Source organism: Xyrauchen texanus, chromosome 45 (assembly GCF_025860055.1).
Source record: "Xyrauchen texanus isolate HMW12.3.18 chromosome 45, RBS_HiC_50CHRs, whole genome shotgun sequence".
Lineage (NCBI taxonomy): Eukaryota > Metazoa > Chordata > Actinopteri > Cypriniformes > Catostomidae > Xyrauchen > Xyrauchen texanus.
This window is the reverse complement of record NC_068320.1, coordinates 16,061,922-16,081,721: the sequence shown is the minus strand read 5'-3', so window position 1 is coordinate 16,081,721 and position 19,800 is coordinate 16,061,922. Positions and strand designations below refer to the sequence as shown.

At 39.9% G+C, this 19,800-nt stretch overlaps 1 protein-coding gene and 1 pseudogene across 5 annotated transcripts in view; both read left to right on the top strand.

Moving 5' to 3' along the window:
* The first annotated feature begins 789 nt into the window (after positions 1-789).
* LOC127637192 (plexin-B2-like) lies at positions 790-11,399 on the top strand (annotated as a pseudogene).
* A 1,300-nt stretch (positions 11,400-12,699) lies between these two features.
* Positions 12,700-19,800, top strand: part of LOC127637457 (ATP-binding cassette sub-family C member 9-like) — a 43,926-nt gene continuing 36,825 nt past the window's right edge. For all 5 annotated transcript variants that reach the window (XR_007969752.1, XM_052118532.1, XM_052118533.1 and 2 more), the window contains exons 1-4: positions 12,700-12,883; positions 17,113-17,284; positions 19,297-19,438; positions 19,619-19,740. Coding sequence is in view for 4 of the 5 variants with exons in the window: in XM_052118532.1 (XP_051974492.1) it covers positions 17,137-17,284; positions 19,297-19,438; positions 19,619-19,740 (412 nt within the window). In the remaining variant the exon portion in view is untranslated. The remainder of the gene's footprint in view (positions 12,884-17,112; positions 17,285-19,296; positions 19,439-19,618; positions 19,741-19,800) is intronic.

Here is a 19,800-nt window from a genome sequence, read left to right as displayed (position 1 = left end):
AAAAGGTAGCACTGAAAAGCTATGTTCATCTCATCTAATGATCTTATGGACATAATATCTTATACTCTCAAGATATTATCTCAAGTAGCCAAAGTCTTACAAATCAAACAATGATATAATAATGGATTCTAATTTCTTGCATTGCCAAATTTGCTGAAATAACAATATTTATTTAGTTGTCTTTACAAGAATGTTTAAATTCAATGGACTGTGTGTATTAGATCCATCCATCCATCCATCCATCCATCTTCAACCGCTCATCCGAAGTCGGGTCGCGGGGGAAGCTCCTCCAGCAGGGGGCCCCAAACTTCCCTATCCCGAGCCACATTAACCGTGTGTATTAGATGAACAAGCTAATTTAACGTTGTCTGTCAGATTTCTTGGATATACTTGGCAATTTGATTTTGGAAATTTTATTTTTGGATGAGTTTACTAAAAAAAAGTGCTTGTAAAATGTTAACTAATTTAAAGTTAGCTCAACTTTATTTTAACTGTGCATGTATCCCTTTCACACGAATTTTAGAAGCTAGAATCATTGCTTTATTTCACGGATTCAATATGTTGCACTGTATACTCACTTATGTGTTTATGCATATTGCAAAACTTCAGACAGCTAAGCCCTGCAACACATTAAAAACAGTTGAAAGAATCACTGGACTCTCACTCCCTTCCATGTGCTGTTTGCACGCAGCCGATATCATCACTGTGGACCACTCCCACAAAATGTTCTGCTGTTTGCAGTTCTAGCATAAATTATGTTCGCAATCCATCTATTTTAGAGAAACCACTTTGGCCACATAGTATGAGTTTGCACCGCTTTGCAGAACAACATATCCTGTTTTGTGACGCACTTATCACGTAAGTATTGATTGGTTGTTTATAATTTCTTCAATTTTCTTTACTGGAGGAATTACATCATATCATGTGCATCCAAATTCTATATAGACTCTTAAGTTTCATTCACTCAAACTCTTGCTTTTTGGTTCCTTATACATGCCATGCATGACCATGCATGAAATCTCACCAAATACTCAGCTAACTAAATTAATTCTTAATTTGCATCATCACTTCCATTGTCTGTGTATTGTAATTTTTTTTGTTTATTTTCCAATTAACCTTACTTTGCTGAACTTATTTTGTTGTAAGGGCCACTGGCATCGTGGAGTGAACTAAGTTTCATTCCCAAAAGGTGAATAACTATTTAATGTATTTTTGCCGTAAAAATAATGTTTACATTTCTCACATACAATATATGATTGTATTGAATTGAGCCACCTTCAATTATGCCTGCATCAGGCACTCCCTCTGATTGAGCACTTAACTTCCACTCTAATGTTTTCTGTGCTTGCAGTAATTTGGGTGATTTAACCTGTTTATGTGATTTGTATCTTGTTCTCTTTATCTTTAAGAAATGGCGTGGGGGCCCTAGCAGTGTTGTACCTGCTGCTGTGTTTTGGCTTGTATTGCTGTAGGCCTCAGACTAATTTTTCTTCTTCTACTGTCATCAAAAATGTTGTTCAGCACCCTCAAACAGGTCGAATCTACCTGGGTGCCATCAATGCCATCTATCAACTGAAGTCAAACCTGCGACTTGAGAGCAATGCCATGACAGGCCCTAAACTAGACAACCCACACTGCACTCTCCAAATTACTGCACATTGTGCCGACGCAAAAGAAATTCAACATTAACAAACTCCTGCTGGTCAACTCTGCCAACAGCACTTTGGTCATGTGTGGTAGCATTTTCAGAGGCATCTGTTCCTTGGTGAACCTCAGCAGTGTGGAGAAAGTAGAGTGCTAGAGAGATTCCAAAGTTGAGAAGACATTCGTGGCGAGCACTAAGGAGCCTGTCGCTGTGGTGGGCGTGATTTTGTATTTCACAGACAATAATTCCAAAGCTAACCTCAACGTGTTTCTAGTGGGGAAGGGCTACGATAGCTTGGAAAGTTCAAAACTCATCAGCACTCTGATGGAGATATGTATGTCTTCGAGAACATAGTTGAAGTGTCCACCGTCCAGACCAGCCCTTTCGTTCAGCGCTACCTCCATGACTTAAGTCATGAGTTCAAGGATAACGGCTATCTACTAATATACTAATTTAGTAGAAAATTCACTTTCATAGCATGCCAATTTGAGGACGACCATCATTAATATTTCTACACTGATCTTCAGCTCAACAGCACCATCAACATTGAACTTCAAGAGAACACGTTCAACAAGGTCCAAACGGCACATCTGGCCACTCCTGGAGAAATTCTAGCACAGACTATCACTCCTGCAAATCCAAACAATATAGTTCTAGTTGCAGTGTTCAGTGTGGATGAGGACGGCAGCTGATCAGCTTTGTGCTTGTACCCACTTAGCATTATCAATGCAATGTTTGAAGAGGTGATTGAGTTATGCCACAATGGAGAGTTTCTGGAGGATGGCAAGTCAAAGACTGTTTATTCACCCTACATCTCCAAGACTGAGGAGATCTGTTTGAGCAAATGAGTTGGGGTGAGTTGGGTTTTTGTTTTTTGGCTCTGCTTCATACATTCTTTTTGAACTCTGCGACCTTTGAGAGTTTGATTGTGGCTTAGTGGTTAATGATGTGGGTTGGTAACCAAAAGGATGTTGGTTCAAACCCCATAAGGGATGATACTAATATGGTCTTCTTGAGAAAGGAACTTAAATCTCAGTTGTTCAAGTTGGACACACCCTATTGTCTGAAGGTGTGGTCACATTAGACTACATGTTCCATTTACTTTCTTCAAAATTCGCCAGAAACACAAGCTCATGCAGAGACATTTTGCATTCTGCTGCAGACAAGAAGACATTTAACCAATAGAAGATCATAACATCACGCTGAGCTCTTGGCTCAATATAAAGAATACATATTTTAATGCTGCATACTTTTGTTGTTGCAGGAAATTGAGTAGATGGTATATTTTAATATTTAGATTAGAATACTTTTTGCTATTTTGTGATATATTTTTATCAAGACCAGTGTTGGTGTTATCAAACTACAAAGTAATTAGTTACTGTAATCTAATTACTATTTAGTTAAAAAGGTAGTGTAATACATTTTTCTTCCATGAAGCTGACAGTTCACCAATATCCTTCCAAGTTTTGATAATGCATTGGACAGTTTTTAGCACAATTCCAGTGATTTCAGCAATCTCCTTGTTTTCTTTGTTTGATACAGGCCAATAATTTGCCCCTTCTGAAACATAACAATATATTTTCCACGGCTATGAGATTAGCCTTCCGACATGGTTGTTTAAGAATGAGAAGCTACACATGGCATCAGTTAGGGTTAAAGAATTGTTGCCAGCTGAAATATATTAATCATTGCAATAATGATCCAATTATAGGCTCTTGAGTATCTGCATATTTAAATCCAAACTGCACATTTTTGTTTGGTCAGGCAGTGTATTATTTACAGTATGTAAAATACATGAATTATGGCCCTGTAACAAGTCATTGTGAAAGAGAAATGTGTGGTGCTGAATGTATGACATGTGTGTAACAATGAAGGAAGAAATATAAACATTTAAAATTTGTTGAGCGAAAAGTTTTTAGAAAGTAAATTAAAAGTAAAGTAATTGATAATGCGATTACTTTTTCAATTATGTAATTAGTAATTAAATTGAATTACAATTTTAGAGAAATAATTAGTACTTTGTAGTGGATTACTACTTTAAAGTAACTTACCCAGTACTGAATAAGACCACAAGCCCTCATGAGTGACATCATATCCTCTGTGTTACGATGTCCAAAATACTTTTGTATGCTCAAAGCCTAGTGTGACCACCTCTTAAATGACCACTTGTAAATTGCTTTGGATAAAAATGAATGAATGTAAATGACTGCTGTGTATCCCACTACTCATAACCTCTAATCTTTCATCTTGCAGGTGCATCTTGGTCCCAGCCATTCTGAATTTTATCAGAGGATTCCAGGGGAACGCGCAGATGGTGGGGTGAACAAAAACCTCTTTTTTGATTCCAGTTCGGATCACCTGTATATCACCTCAGGCAGAAAGTTCTGCAAACAGTTTATGAGCACATCATGTACAGTCAAAAAGACAGTACATACACGGTTTTAAACCTGATTGTATAATGTTGGCTCATCATAGAATTTGTTTGTAGACTTCACACCACAAAGACTTTGTTGGTCATTATTACAGAATTCTGAGATATGCCTGAGAGGCTGTATAGTCAAAGTAAATGCAGTGTGGCTTATTACTCCTGTTCCTTTACTGTCTCTCCTGTTGCTGTACCAGAAAGAAGCACTGTGGCAGGGGAGATGAGAAGAATGCCTGGCAATGGAGTTCAAAGCAGACCATTCAGTCTTTTGACCACATACAAGCTCTCAGACATAAGGCCCTTTCTCAATACAGAAATTAAAGCAAGTTTCAGGTACTCTTACCTGGAACTATTACTTTTCGTCATTTTTGCACATGAGGAACTAGTTGTTTAGAGGGACTTTTTAGCTGCTACTCCAGGGTAGGTTGGTGCGATGTAGATGCTGCAACCTGTGATTGCTCAAACAAGTATGACACACAAAGCAATGAGAAACACGAGCAGTCGGCAGCCAATATGAGTAAACAAACTTGTAGCTACTAGCCTGCTATTTAGAGGACTGCGCTCATTTTCCAATCCCCTTAACAGGAATAACATAAAACCGCAAAGTATCCAAAGAGCATCGCCTGTTTGACATATGTATGGGCAAGAGGTGAGCAAAGTTGCTGCGTGACTTCAATGGGAGATCCGCTTTGAGTTCATTACATCTGTACCGTGTGTGACTAAAGAGAAAATAAAGTGTACTGCAAAAAACTGTTCCCCTTCTGTCACTCACTTGACGTTGTGTCGATGTAGTGGCACTAGGGGTCACTCTTGAGAGCCCCGAAACACCTCAGTCTTTGAGAAAAGGCCAATGGGAATTGGTGAGTGAAATATGGATGCCACTCCCCCAGACATATGGTTATAAAAGGAGAAGGAATGCCCACTCTCATTCAGATTGTTTCTTTCGGAGCTGAGCGGTTGTGTATCAGCTAGCTGAATGCACGTCAAGAGAAGGAAACAGTTCTACAGCCCTTAAATCATCATACTGAAAGAAAGGTGGTAGGTTGCGGCCAATCTTGGACCCGCGAGTTCTGAACTGGGCCTTACACAGACTCCCGTTCAAGATGCTGATGAAGAAACAGATTTTGACGTGCGTCCGGCATCAAGATTGGTTCGTGGTCATAAGTTTTCGGGTCAACTGGTAAAAGAGCAAGCTCTCCCCGGTTCAGAGCATCACATTTCTTGGCATGGAGTTAGACTCAGTGTCAATGATTTCACGCCTCACAAGGGAACACGTGCAGTCAGTGCTGAACTGCCTGAACTCATTCAACTCACTGAAAGACTTTCAGAGGCTCCTGAGGCATATGGCATCCTTGGAGGCGGTCACGCTGCTCGAGTTGATGCGTATGAGGCCGCTTTAGCACTGGCTTCAGACTCGAGTCCTGAGATGGGCATGGCGCCGCAGCACACATCGCGTGGCTGTTAGGCCCCTCTGCCGCCACTTATTCAGCCCTTGGACAGACCTTGCGTTTCTACAGGCAGGAGTTCCCCTACAGCAAGTGTTCAGTTGCTGGCAGTACTGCTCGCCCTGCGGAGGCCATTTCCATTGATCCGGGGCAAGCACGTGTTGGTCCGGTCGGACAAAACAGTGACAGTAGTGTATATAAATCGCCAAGGCGGCATACTTTCTCCTCACATGTGACAATTCGCCCATCATCTCCTCCTCTGGAGTCACAGCGGCTGAGGTAGCTGCAGACCACTCACATCCCAGGTAGCCTCAACACCACATTGGACGTGCTGTAGTCGCAGGCAATGCTCAGCAGAGAGTGGAGACTCCACCCCCAGGTGGTCCAGCTGATTTGGAGTCGATTCAGCAAAGCACAGGTAGACCTGTTCGTTTCCCAGGAATCCTCCCACTGCCAACTCTGGCATACAATGACAGGAGCCCCCCTCGGCACAGACGCGCTGGCACACAGCTGGCCCAGGGGGCTGCGGAAATATGCTTTCCCCCCAGTGAGCCTTCTTGCACAGACCCTGTGCAAGGTCAGGGTGGACGAGGAACAAGTCACCCTTGTGGCACCGTATTGGCCCAGCCAGATTTAGTTCTCGGACCTCACACTCCTGTTGACAGCACCTCCCTGGAAAATTCCCCTGAGGAAGGACCTTCATTCTCAGGGACAGGGCACCATCAGGCACCCATGCCCAGACCTCTGGAACCAGCTGTCCCGCTCCACCCTCAAGGTGTACATAGTGTACATAGCGCACCATGACACAGTTGAAGGTAAGTCCCTTGGTAAGCATGACCTGATCATCAGTTTCCTGAGAGGGGCCAGGAGGCTGAACCCTCCTTGGCTGCACCTCTTCCCCTCATGACACCTCTTCGTGGTCCTGCTTGGCCTTCAGAGAGCCCTGTTCTAGCCCCTACAGTCAGTCAAGTTAAAGGCTGTCTCATTAAAGACCGCCCTCCTGACTGTGCTCACTTCCATTAAGAGGGTCGGGGACCTGAAAGCATTCCCTGTCAGCGAAACATGCCTGGAGTTTGGTCCAGAAGGCTCTTACATGATTCTGAGACCCCGACCAGACTATGTGCCCAAGGTTCCCATGACCCCTTTTAGGGATCAGGTGGTGAGCCTGTAAGTGCTGCCCTGGGAGGAGGCAGACCCAGCCTTATCGTTGCTGTGTCCGATGCGTGCTTTGTGCATCTACTTGGATTGTACAGAGCTTTAGATGCTTTTAGAAGATTTGGTGGACAGCAGAAAGGGAACGCTGTTTCCAAACAGAGACTTGCCCACTGGATCGTGGATGCATTGCATTGTCCTACTATACCCAGGCCGTGCGGGTTTGAGCACACTCTACAAGGGGTATGGCATCCTCGTGGGCACTGGCCAATGGCACCTCTCTAGCGGACATCTGCAAAGCAGCGGCCTGGGCAACACCCAATAAGTTCGAGATTTTACAATCTCTGGGTTCCTCCGGGATCCTGAAACCGGTTGAGCCAGTTTCGTTCTGTGTTCTTTCAAGTATGAACAGGTAGAGTTTGGTAATATGGAACAGCTGGCAAGGGTCTTTCGCTTGCGTATAGCTCCTTTCACTTCCCCTGAGGCGAAAACGTATGCTTTTACCCCCGGTCGAGTTCACAAAGTCCTGGACCCTGGATGTCCTTCCTCCCTAGCCCTGTGGCTCACAAATTCGGCAGAGGAATATGCAGCCAGACCCACTACGGGTACTAATATGCTCCACAGGTTCCGAATATTCCGGTAAATCCTGTGATGTATTTTCAGTGGTACGGTCTCCCTGTCGGCAGACCCGCGTCTCCCTTGGGCAGAGCTCTCTCTGCCCCTGGTCGCTGTGTTTGTAGAGCTCCTCCACTTCGAGGCAGGACTTACCACCACGCCTCTTCCATGCATGGGCAGAGACCCCATCTGTCATATTGCCATATGTTGACCTCCCTTTTGGGCAGGATGTGGTCTCCGCAGGGTCTTTTCCCCTTGAAAGAATAGGAAAGGAAAAGAACACCTTCCCTGATGTATATAATAGAGTTAGATGGCCCCAGCCGAATTAAATACTCTGTGGAGAGAAAACATAAAGAGAAAAGACAGTAACCGAGACATTTTTATTGTTTTATCATGATTATCTTTTGTCAATTTCTTTAATAATGGTTTAGGGTTGTAGCTGGAGTCAATCATTTGTTGAGTTTCATTAACTAGGTTAAGAGCAAGTGTATTTAGATGATAAGATCTCTCTCTCTCTCTCTCTCTCTCTCTCTCTCTCTCTCTCTGTTCATTTCAGTTCAGAATTGCCAAAGCAATGGCTATGTAAAGGTATTCAATGGAAAGGAGGAGGCGAGAACTGGCTTTTCAATATAAATAATATTTTAATGGAAAACTTAAAAGAAAACATAAACACACACGACGGACATGTCCGCTAACGATCTCTCTCTCACGCATGACACCCCGCAGTTGACCTTTACACCTCGGAGGCTTGATTAGCCTAATACAGGACCGGGTGCGTAGGATCACAACCCGGCCCCACCCTCCGCCCTGCCACATTCCTCCCTCATTCTCTCAGGCTGGGGAGCCCCCGGCCTGACGTACACCCCCCCCCTTTCCCTGGGGGAGGGCGCGCCTTCCGCGCTGTCTACCGGCAGGTTATCCCCATCTACCTGAACGAGGGAGGGGACATGGGGAGGGAAACAGAAATAATTAAAATGGGGGGTACTTCCTGTAACAGTGTAGTACAATCCAAAATACTGTAAAATTTAAAAGAGGATAAAGGCCAACACAGAGCGACAGTGAGAGCGAGAGAGGAGAGAGAGATGAAAAAAAAACAAAAACTCTTATTCGCCAGTTCTCCGATACGCCGCAGCTTGTTCCTCGGCCACTCCTCCACCCTTTATCGGACGACAGCCATGCCTCTCCGGGTGGATCCGAGGCAGTCCTCCAGCCCCTGGCGGACAGAACACCCCGCTGCATTCTCGGGGAACAGAAGGGGTCTCCCCGCCCCTGTCAGCGGTCCTCTCGCTCCAGGCAGTCACCAGTGAGCCCCTCCCCGCTCGAGGTCATCGGTCTTAAACCCTGCCGCGTTTCAGCGGCTGGTAGGCGCTTCCCGCTCCAGGCGGTCGGCTAGGAGCCCCTTCTCCCCTCGCAGTCGGCGGCCATCGTCCTCGTTCAGGCGGCTGGGCTCCTCGTCCCCCAGTAGATGGCCGCGGCTGCTCCATTGGGGTGGACGTTAGTGGCGAGAACTCTACTACGGCGTATCCCTCCTCCTTCCCGGGCTTCGGCACCAGTGTAAAGGTATTCAATGGAAAAGAGGGGGCGAGAACCGGCTTTTCAATATAAATAATATTTTAATGGGAAACTTAAAAGACAACATAAACACACACACATGACGGACATGTCCGCTAACAATCTCTCTCTCTCACGCACGACACCCTGCAGTCGACCTTTATACCATGGAGGCTTGATTAGACTAATACGGGACCGGGTGCGTAGGATCACGACCCGGCCCCACCCTCCGTCCTGCCACAGGCTATTAAAAGGATATTGTACAGTATAAACAATAAATATGTGGGGGAAAAGAAAACAAGTTTAAAAACAATGTGCAGCAGACACACAAATGCATATTTGATAATTAAACAGTGTTAATGACTCTGACTGTACTCTCTCTCTCTCTCTCTCTCTCTCCTCTCTCTCTCTCTCTCTCTCTCTCTCTCGAATTGATTAAATTGATTATTGCCTTTATAAATACCAAGATGCTTTTGCACATGAAGACAATAGAGGTTAGACTTCCTGTTTAGTGCTGCAGCCCGCTAGAGCTGAGCATCATATGCAATACTGAGTTACCCTCATTCCCTATGATTTCACATGTGAGTAACAAAGTGAAAGACAAAATCATTTTCTATTTCCTATTGTAGATGTCCCGCCATACAAAGTTCTCCCAGTATCCCAGCATTTCCTTGACATCAAGGTCAGCACTAAGGTTATAATTCTCCTCAGGTGACTAAGTAATGGCTATCCCTAGAAAATATTTTTTTTTGTCAAGCTAACGTTTCCATCAACAGGAAAATTGTTATGGCACAGCTTGTAATAGAACACACTACTCATTCTTACGAAAAAAAATATATATATAAAACAAAAACATATTGCAATCCCAATTTTTATATCCAAGTATGCAATTCCACTGATTAGAGTGTTTAGTGTTTGATACAAAACAAGTCATTTTTTTCTTCTTCAAGTTTTAATCAAGATTTTGATTTTGCATTTGACTCATAAGGGAAACTGTATATCTTAGGTCCTGTAACTGGTCAAGTTTTCCACCATTTTGTGCATCTAATCACCATTTTGCCTTAATTAATTTAAAATGGTCCTGCAGTGTGACAAATGAATTATTAAAAGCACAAATATTCCATATAGTCTCTCAATTAATACTTGGTCATAAAATCTGCATTCAAGCTGTAATATTTATAGAAAAGATTTCAAAATTCTGTTTAAATGTTATCATCGCAGGACATGTCAACTTTCCAAAAGTATTTCTTGTCAACTACCTTTAAAATAACTAAAGATCCAAACTGGAGAAGAATAATTTGACAGGATTGGATAACATGAATCACTCCTTTTTGTCAGTTGAGCGTCTTTAAGAGTGTGGCAGTATTTTAATGTTACTCTGTGGATTATGCACATCGCATGCATAAGTGAGGAAATAGTTTATTCTTAGCTTAGTTATGGGAAACTGAAACTTTCTCAAAGAGGTTTTATTTGACCCCGCGGTCACTATAATTCTTCAATCTCTGCTACATCTCATCCCAGGCTCTGGGTGTCACCACAGGGTCTTTGATGGCTCACACATGGGCTGCTTCCTGTACTTCTTCCTGTGGATAATGGGGAAAGGGCTGAGTTGGGGCTGCCCTCTTCTGGTCTTTGCACATACACACTCACACAAAAAGTAGACTCATAAACCCCATACAACCCCAGTGTTTCTTCAACCTCTCACACACCCTCACTTCCCTTGTTCACACACTCTTCCGCATCCCTACAGCAGTTCTCATCATGCTTCACTGCAGTTTATATTATTAAATGATATAAACTTAAAATAATAACCTTCTGGAATTATAAAAATCTGATTTTCACTTAAAATTTAATTGCTAATCACCGTAGAAACAGCAAAAGGCCACACGATGACTTAAAGTTAATCACACACACACAAACACACACGCACACAAATCACATTTATTCTCTTGTTAAACATAATATTTACCATTAATTATTCAATAAAAAGATACATTTTATTGAAGAAAAATTAAATGTGTTGTCTTGTTAAATATTTTATATTTTTTTACCAGATATGTTAAAGTAACTACCCGTTAACCAATTAACGTTTTCTTTTACTGTTGAATTTTTACAATATTTTACCATTAAAATTATGGATGTTTTTTTACAGTACAGGGTCACACACAGCAGGGAGACATGATGTGAAATGCAAATAATAAAATGTAAAATAAATATTTTACATTTTTCTTACAATCTTACAATGCTGAATTCTGATGCAAGTTCACTTGTTAGAAGCTAGCCAAACTTAGCATATTGCATGACATGTCATAATACTTAAAAAACATTAACAAAATGATCCATCGTAAATTAAAATAAGACCACAGATTTGGTTTATGGTTTTGGTATTGTGCTGGGTCGTCACATTTTATAATCTGTGTCCTGAAGCCATGGTTGAGAACCATTGATCTATAAAATATGAGATAATTTAAAGGGATAGTTCACCAAAAAGTGAGAATTCTCTCACCATTTACTCACTCTCATGCCATCCCAGATGCATATGACTTTATTTCTTCTGCTGCAACACAAACAAAGATTTTTAGAAGAATATCTCAACTCTGTAGGTCCTCACAATGCAAGTGAATGGGTACCAACATTTTTAAGCTCCAAATATCACATAAAGTCAGTGTAAAAGTAGTCCAGATGACTCCAGTGGTTAAATCCATGTCTTCAGAAGCAATAATATAGGATTGGGTGAAAAACAGGTCAATATTTAAATCCTTTTTTACTATCAATCTCCACTTTCACATTCTTCTTTAACGGCTGAACATCGCACCTCCCATCACCCCACCCCAGCTCAACAACTTTTGGGACAGTTTTTATTTCAAATACAGGAAGGAGTTCTCTTCCCTGTTCTGCCCATGTCGCCACCTACTAGGTAGGGAGGAGAAATTTTAGTAAAAAAAGGACTTAAATATTGATTTGTTTCTCACCCACACCCAGGGCCGTATTAATGCAGGGGGGCCTTGAACTCCTAGGGAGGGATCCAGTCGCTGCATCCGGTACCCTATTCTCCTGTGTCGATGTTCGCGGGAGGACACGTATGTATGGGTTCAGCAGGAGACGCTAATATAAATTAGGAAACGGGGTGCAAAAACCTGTCCACTAAACCCGTCCATGTTTTGTCATAGAATAACAACATTCCACCCCAGTCTGATGACTGGTAGTGAAACGGTAATCTCCAGGGCCCTGGAGTATCTTCTACTCTTGTACTTGGAGTACCCTGCCCACACCTATAACATCTCTTTTGAAGATATGGATATAACCACTAAAGTCCTGTGAATTGCTTTTATGCTGCCTTTATGTGCTTTTTGGAGCTTCAACATTTTGGTACACATTCACTTGCATTGTCTGGACCAACAGAGCTGAGATATTATACTAAAAATCTTTGTGTTCTACAGGGGAGAAAAAGAAAATCATACACATCTGGGTGAGGGTGTGTAAATGATGAGAGAATTTTCATTTTTGGGTAAACTATTTCTTTAAGGTTTGCATATGTCCTTGGAAACGTTTTACATTTTCATAAGTTATTGTTTGTTATGTTATTTGCAATGCAATAAATAAATAGACAACTGTGTACATTGTTTTGTTTCTTAGCATAGCTTCAGCATTCAAACTGAAGTACAAACCTGAAACCTGAGGAAAATGTGTGCATCATTTCCAGTTAATTTGACAGACAATGGACCAACGCCAATGTTTCTTTTAGTAACACATTATTTTAGTCTGAATAATATGATACAACCTTAAATGTTATTGTAATCTGAGCCTGCAAATCTTCACTAGTATCCCGTTATACTTAAAGTGACCTACATCAGAGGAGACGCGCTCGCGCATCGGCATGCCTCTTTTGTATCTGACGCCATAGCAACATCACGCCGAAGGACAGGGGGGCGATGCACGAATTCGTCAATACAGCAAGGACACCAAGATACATTCAACATCATATTCAGCGTATTACCGGTGATGTCGGAACATTGATCGCATAAGCTACAAACGGACACAGTTATTTAAGTGAGTGTGACTTTAATCTTGGTTTATTGCATCTGAGTGTAAATAAATATATACAAATGCCGGGGTTACAACGCATCTCAGCGTTAATCCTGAAGGATGCTAGGAGCCTTTATGGTGGGTTGTCTATTTTATAATTGCGTTGCATAGTAGTTACATTTGATAGCCATGTTTATAAACCGAGTCACTGAATTAATTTGATATCTGCGCGCGATGCGATGCTCCACTGTAACACACCAAAACAAGGTCAAAATATGAATGTAGCCTATGTATATATATTTTTTCTTTGTCAGATAAGCTCGTGTAAGAAAGGCAGATGTCAGAAAAAAATCTACATTTGTGATACTTTAATGTTAAATGTGATGCAAAATTGGAAATGTACTAAATGATTTGACTCTGTCAATTACAATGTCCTCCTTTACTGTATCTACATAGCAGTTTTGGGCATCATGCACGCGCCTATGGTGGCCAAAAATGCTCTTTAGGCAGGCCGCTTAAGGTTTTGAGACACAGACATATAGTTAAAGTAGCTCTATATCTTCTCAGAAGGGTCTGTACATTCATGCTAACATTCCTGTTCAAGTTTGGAAATCCGACCCCAATAGCGAGCGCGCGCGAAATAGAGAGACCACGAGCAGCTGATACACCGCAGCTAAAAATAATATTCCCTGTGAATTACTTTCTACAACTCCAGACAACGGGCATGAAAACGTTTTAAAGCAGGTATATTACCCCGGTTAGTGATTGTAAATATTTATAGAACTGTTAATGTTGGGTTCACTGTTTTATTTACAATTCACGCGCAAAATTCTAGCGGTCAGAAATCAGAGGTAGGAAAGACAATGTCAGGATGTCAAGCAACGTTTGGCGTAATTTCAATAATTTTCTAAGTGGGTGGGAACTTATAATAAATAATGAACAGCAGTATTTGACACACTTGTGAGAGAGGCAGTGAGTGGGAAAGTTTTTGGAGGAGTTTATTATATAATGGGGTTTATGAGTCTATTTTGATGCACTTGTCATGGGACTTTACATACCAGTTCACTTAATTTCACTTCACCCAAGACTACATAAACAGCTGAGACTCTGTCATTCATTTTGGTCCGCTGTAGCGCAGTTTTTTTAATAACTCTTTTTTAATGACACTGTGTTATGTTAAAAAGGACATATTGTGCTTTTCTGTGAGACCAAATGTTTGTGGAGGGTCCAAGTAGCCTAATGGAAACGAAAACTGAAAATGAAGTTTTTGCAGAACGTAACAGAAAACGGGAACAAAATCACATTCAAGTGTTCCGGAGTGAAAACATTGTTTTAAAATGCTGGTTACCAGTTAATTTCAATTTCATTTCGGTATTTTTTTTCTTCTTCTTCATAAAACCAAAGGCCAAAGGGTTTATCACAGTAAATGTTCGGAAGTACACCACTTCCTCTTGCCCGAAAAAATGTGGCTTTAAGTTGAACATGATAAGCATGTGCTTTGATCCTGAAGGAAACTGCTGCATTACGCATTTCTTTGCTTATTGTACATTGTGGATTTGGCCTTCTGTGACATGCTGAAGACCCTTTTGGCAACTATATATAATAACTACAAAAACATGCATGATTAATCCAGATGCATGTTAAAATATTGAGGTTAAAATGTAATTTCTAGGTTGTTTACAAGTCTTAACTGAATCAGTATGACTGGTTAGCTATAATGCATAATACAGATTTAATGCTGCCAGGTTTGGACTCAGAAGCAGGTCTGTAATTAAAATAAATTATAAAAATAAAATAAAATGATTAAACAACTATTAAACAATTCAAAGAAAATAATTAGCTATATTATTTTAAGCTAATAAATAACTATTAATTGATTTTAGATGGCCAGATGTATATTTGTATATTTGAAATATTTTCTAGATTTATGGGGATATATTTAATATTACAAAAATATTTACTGAAAAGTGATTTTATATAGGGTACTGTATACTATGCTTGGAATGATTTCTATGCCGATAAATCCCTCACATGGGGAGAGAAAAAAAATAACTGCTCATATTTGTGCTTATTTTAGGCAAGGCCTAATATTGAGCTTGTTTTTCAGATCAGGGCACCATTTCCCAATAGCGATTGATCTTATTTGTTAAGAGCATTTTCTACCAGCAATTTTAACAAAACTGTGCTTAACATAGGTGAGGCAAGGACTTACTTTAAGTGATACTTAAGAGAGTTACTTTCCGTGAGCAAGGTGCTGAAATGTGACCATAAATTGTTGCTCGTCATTATAGCTTCATTACATTTGTGCGTAACTTTATACATATTTGTTATTTACCTGACTGGAAATGTTTATACACATTTAACCTAATTTAATTACATATTGTTTTGCAATAATTTTGTGTGGGATAATCTATTTATTTTACACAATCACTGCTTTGTTCATTAGGTGTGCATTTTTTATATTTTGTTTTCACAAATTGCTCTATTTGTCCAAGATGAATATTTCTTGGATCAGTGAAGACAATGGAGGCCCTGTGTATGATCCTGCCAATGACAACCATTTATTGAATTTTGGGAAAAGAGGTTGCTCCTAGTGGTTAGGAGTGTTACAAGCGCAATGTAGGCCTACACTAGACGCTGTCCATAAACGTGAAGTGCTAAAATGTGTATAGTGCTGCTTGTCATTGCAACTTCATTATATTTGTTGCGTAACTTTAGAAACGTTTGTAATTTACCTCGCTGGAAATATTTACAAATATTTTCTTAAATGTACAACTTAATTCAACACATAATTGCATTTCAGTTTGCAATCGTTTTATGCAGAACGATACATTTATTTGACACAATTACTGCTTCGTTCATCAGATGTGTATTTTAATATTTAGTTTAAAAAAAATGGCTCTGTGGGTTGAGATTAAAGTTTCCAGGATCAGTGAAGACACTGGAGGTGTCCAGTCACTAGTCCACAAATAACTTTTATTTGTTTACTTAATTTATCTGTTCATCTAATATTAACTAACAGTTTTATGCATTTATTATTATTATTATTATTATTATTATTATTATTATCATTATTATTAGCCTTTTCGGTTAAAAAATAAATGAAATAAAACTTATGTATACTGATATTAAATGAGCATAAAATGTAGCAATAGGTGTTTAAACTGTATCAGGTGTTATTTCGCATTTGTCCTGCAGGTGTCTGCATAAGTCTGTGATCTTATGATGTTCTTAGCGCTGTACAATTACTCCAGAGCACTCGATAATCTACAAGCATTTTCAAGTACTACTTAAGTTACAATGCTTTTGGGAAATGGTCCACAAAACTAAGATGAATTGCAAGATGGATTGTACGATCTACTTAGACTTACGATGCTTTTGGGAAATGAGGCCCAGGTAACTTGTTTCTCTTGTGAGATCTGGCAACACTGCAATTGCTATATCAACCATCTTTTGCACAGAATACTGTCATTTTAAAAAGAACATTATTAACTGTTCTTTTACATTCTACCCAGTTACCAACTGAAAAGGAGACTGCGGAGTACCGGAACAAAATAAAATACAGTTTCTACTCAGAACAAATTGAAATGACAAACATTAATTTTTAGTCCCTGGTGACATAAAGATAATACATAGTAATAATTATGATATGAATAAAATATATTTTTTACAAACAAGTATAGTATGTTTCTCATTAACCAAAAATTTATAAATGTAAAAAAGTGGCAAAGCCTTGGTTTGATGGGTCACTTGTAGGCTTATATAAGCTATAATCTACCTGAGGATATAATTTATATTGTCCACAAACAAACAAACAAGCATTATGGTCTGCTGCCATGTTATATAAAGCAGCTCTCCTAAATGATAAATTAAACAACTTCTTAAATTAATTGGAAGAGGGTAAAGGCCAGCCACTATCTCTAGAGAGAGTTTGTTAATCTTGCTCTTATACTGATTGGCAGCACAGGGTCAATAGAGACAAATACTTTATCACACCTCTTAGTCATGTCAATAAGGATTACAGCCAGTCTTCTTTACCTGCCGGCATTCTGTAGATTAAAAGTCAGTATCAGTTTATGAGCAATTGCGTGTTTTTATAGAATGTCTTGATTTTTTTATTTATTTTTTTGGGCATTGAGTGTTTGTGGTATATTAAAATCCACGATTTAATAATTGACAACTGTTTGTTTGTTTGTTTGTTTGTTTGTTTGTTTGTTTGATTGATTGTTTCTTTGTTTGCTTTGCACCCTCAGGCTCATTTTGTCTAATCAGTTGACATGGCCTTGTCTTTCTGTGGGAACGACAGTGGTAGTAATGCCTACAGTGTGGACAATGGGGTCCTGGACAATGGCTGCTTTGTGGATGCCCTCAACCTTGTCCCACATGTTTTTCTTCTTTTTATCACCTTTCCTATTCTTTTCATTGGTAAGAATGCTGTTGCCTAGAAACTCTATGAGGCTTAGTTTGGCCAACACTGTTATCTGTATCAGAGTCTTAGGGAGCCTTAACTGTAATAGACTCCTACATTTTCTTAGTTTTTCGAAATCCTTTAGGCTGATGTCATAATGGTGTCAATACTAATCATCATTCAGTCTCGGAATAAGAAAATGTTTTCCATAGCAATACACAGAATTATTTCACTATTTGCCAAATAGAAGAAAAACAAATTAACAAGAGAGGTGGAGACAGAAACAGAATGCTAATGACATTAAGAGATTACTAAAACGATACATTAATAATGAAAATTGAAATGGTTCCATACTGCCAAACTCAGAGAAGGCTTGTGGTTTAGATGATGATTTCTCAAATACAGTTGAAGTCAGAAGTTTACATACACTTAGGATGAAGTTATTAAAAAAAAAAGGTAACCACTCCACAGATTTAATATTAGCAAACTATAATTTTGGCAAGACGTTTAGGACATCTACTTTGTGTATGACACAAGTAATTTTCCCAACAATTGTTTACAAACAGATTGTTTCACTTTTTTATATCACAATTTCAGTGTGTCAGAAGTTAACTGTGCCTTTAAGCAGCTTGGAAAATTCCAAAAAATTATGTCAAGCCTTTATACAATTAGCCAATTTGCTTCTGTACTGAAGTGGAGGTGTACCTGTGGATGTATTTTAAGGCTTACATTCATACTCAGTGTCTCTTTCCTTGACATCATGGGAAAATAAAAAAATCAGACAAGAACTCAGAAAAAAATTGTGGACCTCCACAAGTCTGGTTCATCCTTTGGAGCAATGTCCAAATGCCTGAAGGTACCATGTTAACAATAGTACCCAAGTAGAAACACCATGGGACCACACAGCTATCCTACTGCTCAGGAAGGAGACGTGTTCTGTCTCCTAGAGACGAATGTGGTTTGGTGCAAAAAATGCAAAACCATCCCAGAACAACAGGGCCTTTTGAAGATGCTGGAGTAAACAGGTAGACAAGTATCTATATCCACAGTAAAACTAGTCATATATCGACATAACCTTAAAGGCTGCTCAGCAAGGAAGAAACCACGGCTCCAGAACCACCATAAAAACGCCAGACTACAGTTTGCAAGTACTCATGGGGACAAAGATATTTTTGAAGAAATGCCCTCTGATCTAATGAAATTGTTTTTTAACTGTTTGGCCATAATGACCATTGCTATGTTTGGAGAAAAAAGGGTGAGACTTGCAAGCCATCCCAACCGTAAAGCATGGGGGTGGCAGCATCATATTGTGGGGGTGCTTTGCTACAGGAGGGATTGGTGCACTTCACAATGGAATCATGGCATCATGAGGAAGGAAAATTATGTGATATATTGAAGCCACATCTCAAGACATCAGCCAGGAAGTTAAAGCTCATTACAGATGAACAATGACCCCAAGCATACCCCCAAATTTGTGGCAAAATTGCTTAAGGACAACAAAGTCAATGTATTGGAGTTGCCATCACAAAGCTCTAACCTCAATCCATTCGAACGTTTGCAGGCAAAACTGAAAAGCATGTGCGAGCAAGGAGGCCTAGTTACACTAGTTCTGAAGAATGGGAAAAAATTCCAGCAACTTATTGTGAGAAGCTTGTGGAAGGCTACCCAAAACGTTTGACCCAAGTTAAACAATTTCAAAGTAATGCTACCAGATACTCACAAAGGGTATGTTAACCTCTGACACACTGGTAATGTGATGAAAGAAATAAAAGATGAAATAAATAATTCTCTACTATTATTCTGACATTTCACATTCTTAAAATAAAGTAGTGATCCTAACTGACCTAAGACAGGGAATATTTTCTATGATTAAATGTCAGGAATTGTGAACAACTGAGTTTAAATGTATTTGGTTAAGGTGTATGTAAACTTCTGAATTCAACTGTATAAAATGTATATCATATTATATGATACATATATAATATAATAATATTGATGTGATCATTTATTGAGATGTGTGTGTTTCCAGGGTGGGGTAGTCAGAGCTCAAAGGTGCAGATACACCATAACACATGGTTGCACTTCCCTGGCCACAACCTGCGATGGATCCTTACCTTCACACTGCTGTTTGTGCACGTGTGCGAGATCGCCGAGGGAATTGTCTCCAATACGTGAGCTTAAATACACTCAAACAAAATAGTCAACCCAAGTGACTATTGCAGCAGTGAACAAAGACCTAAAGCCCTCACTAAGACCTTAAATAAAAAAACACAAGGATACTCAATGACATTAATTAGATGTGATCTGTGTACATTATGTGTATGTTTTTGTGTATAAATGGCTCATTGTAGGCACATGCAGTCAAATCACCTGCACCTCTTCATGCCAGCGTTTATGGGCTTCATTGCAGCCACCACATCAGTTGTGTATTACCATAATATAGAAACAGCCAATTTCCCCAAACTGCTGCTGGGTAAGTCATTGCATTTTGCAAATGTGATGTTACAATTCATATAAGCATCATATATATTGT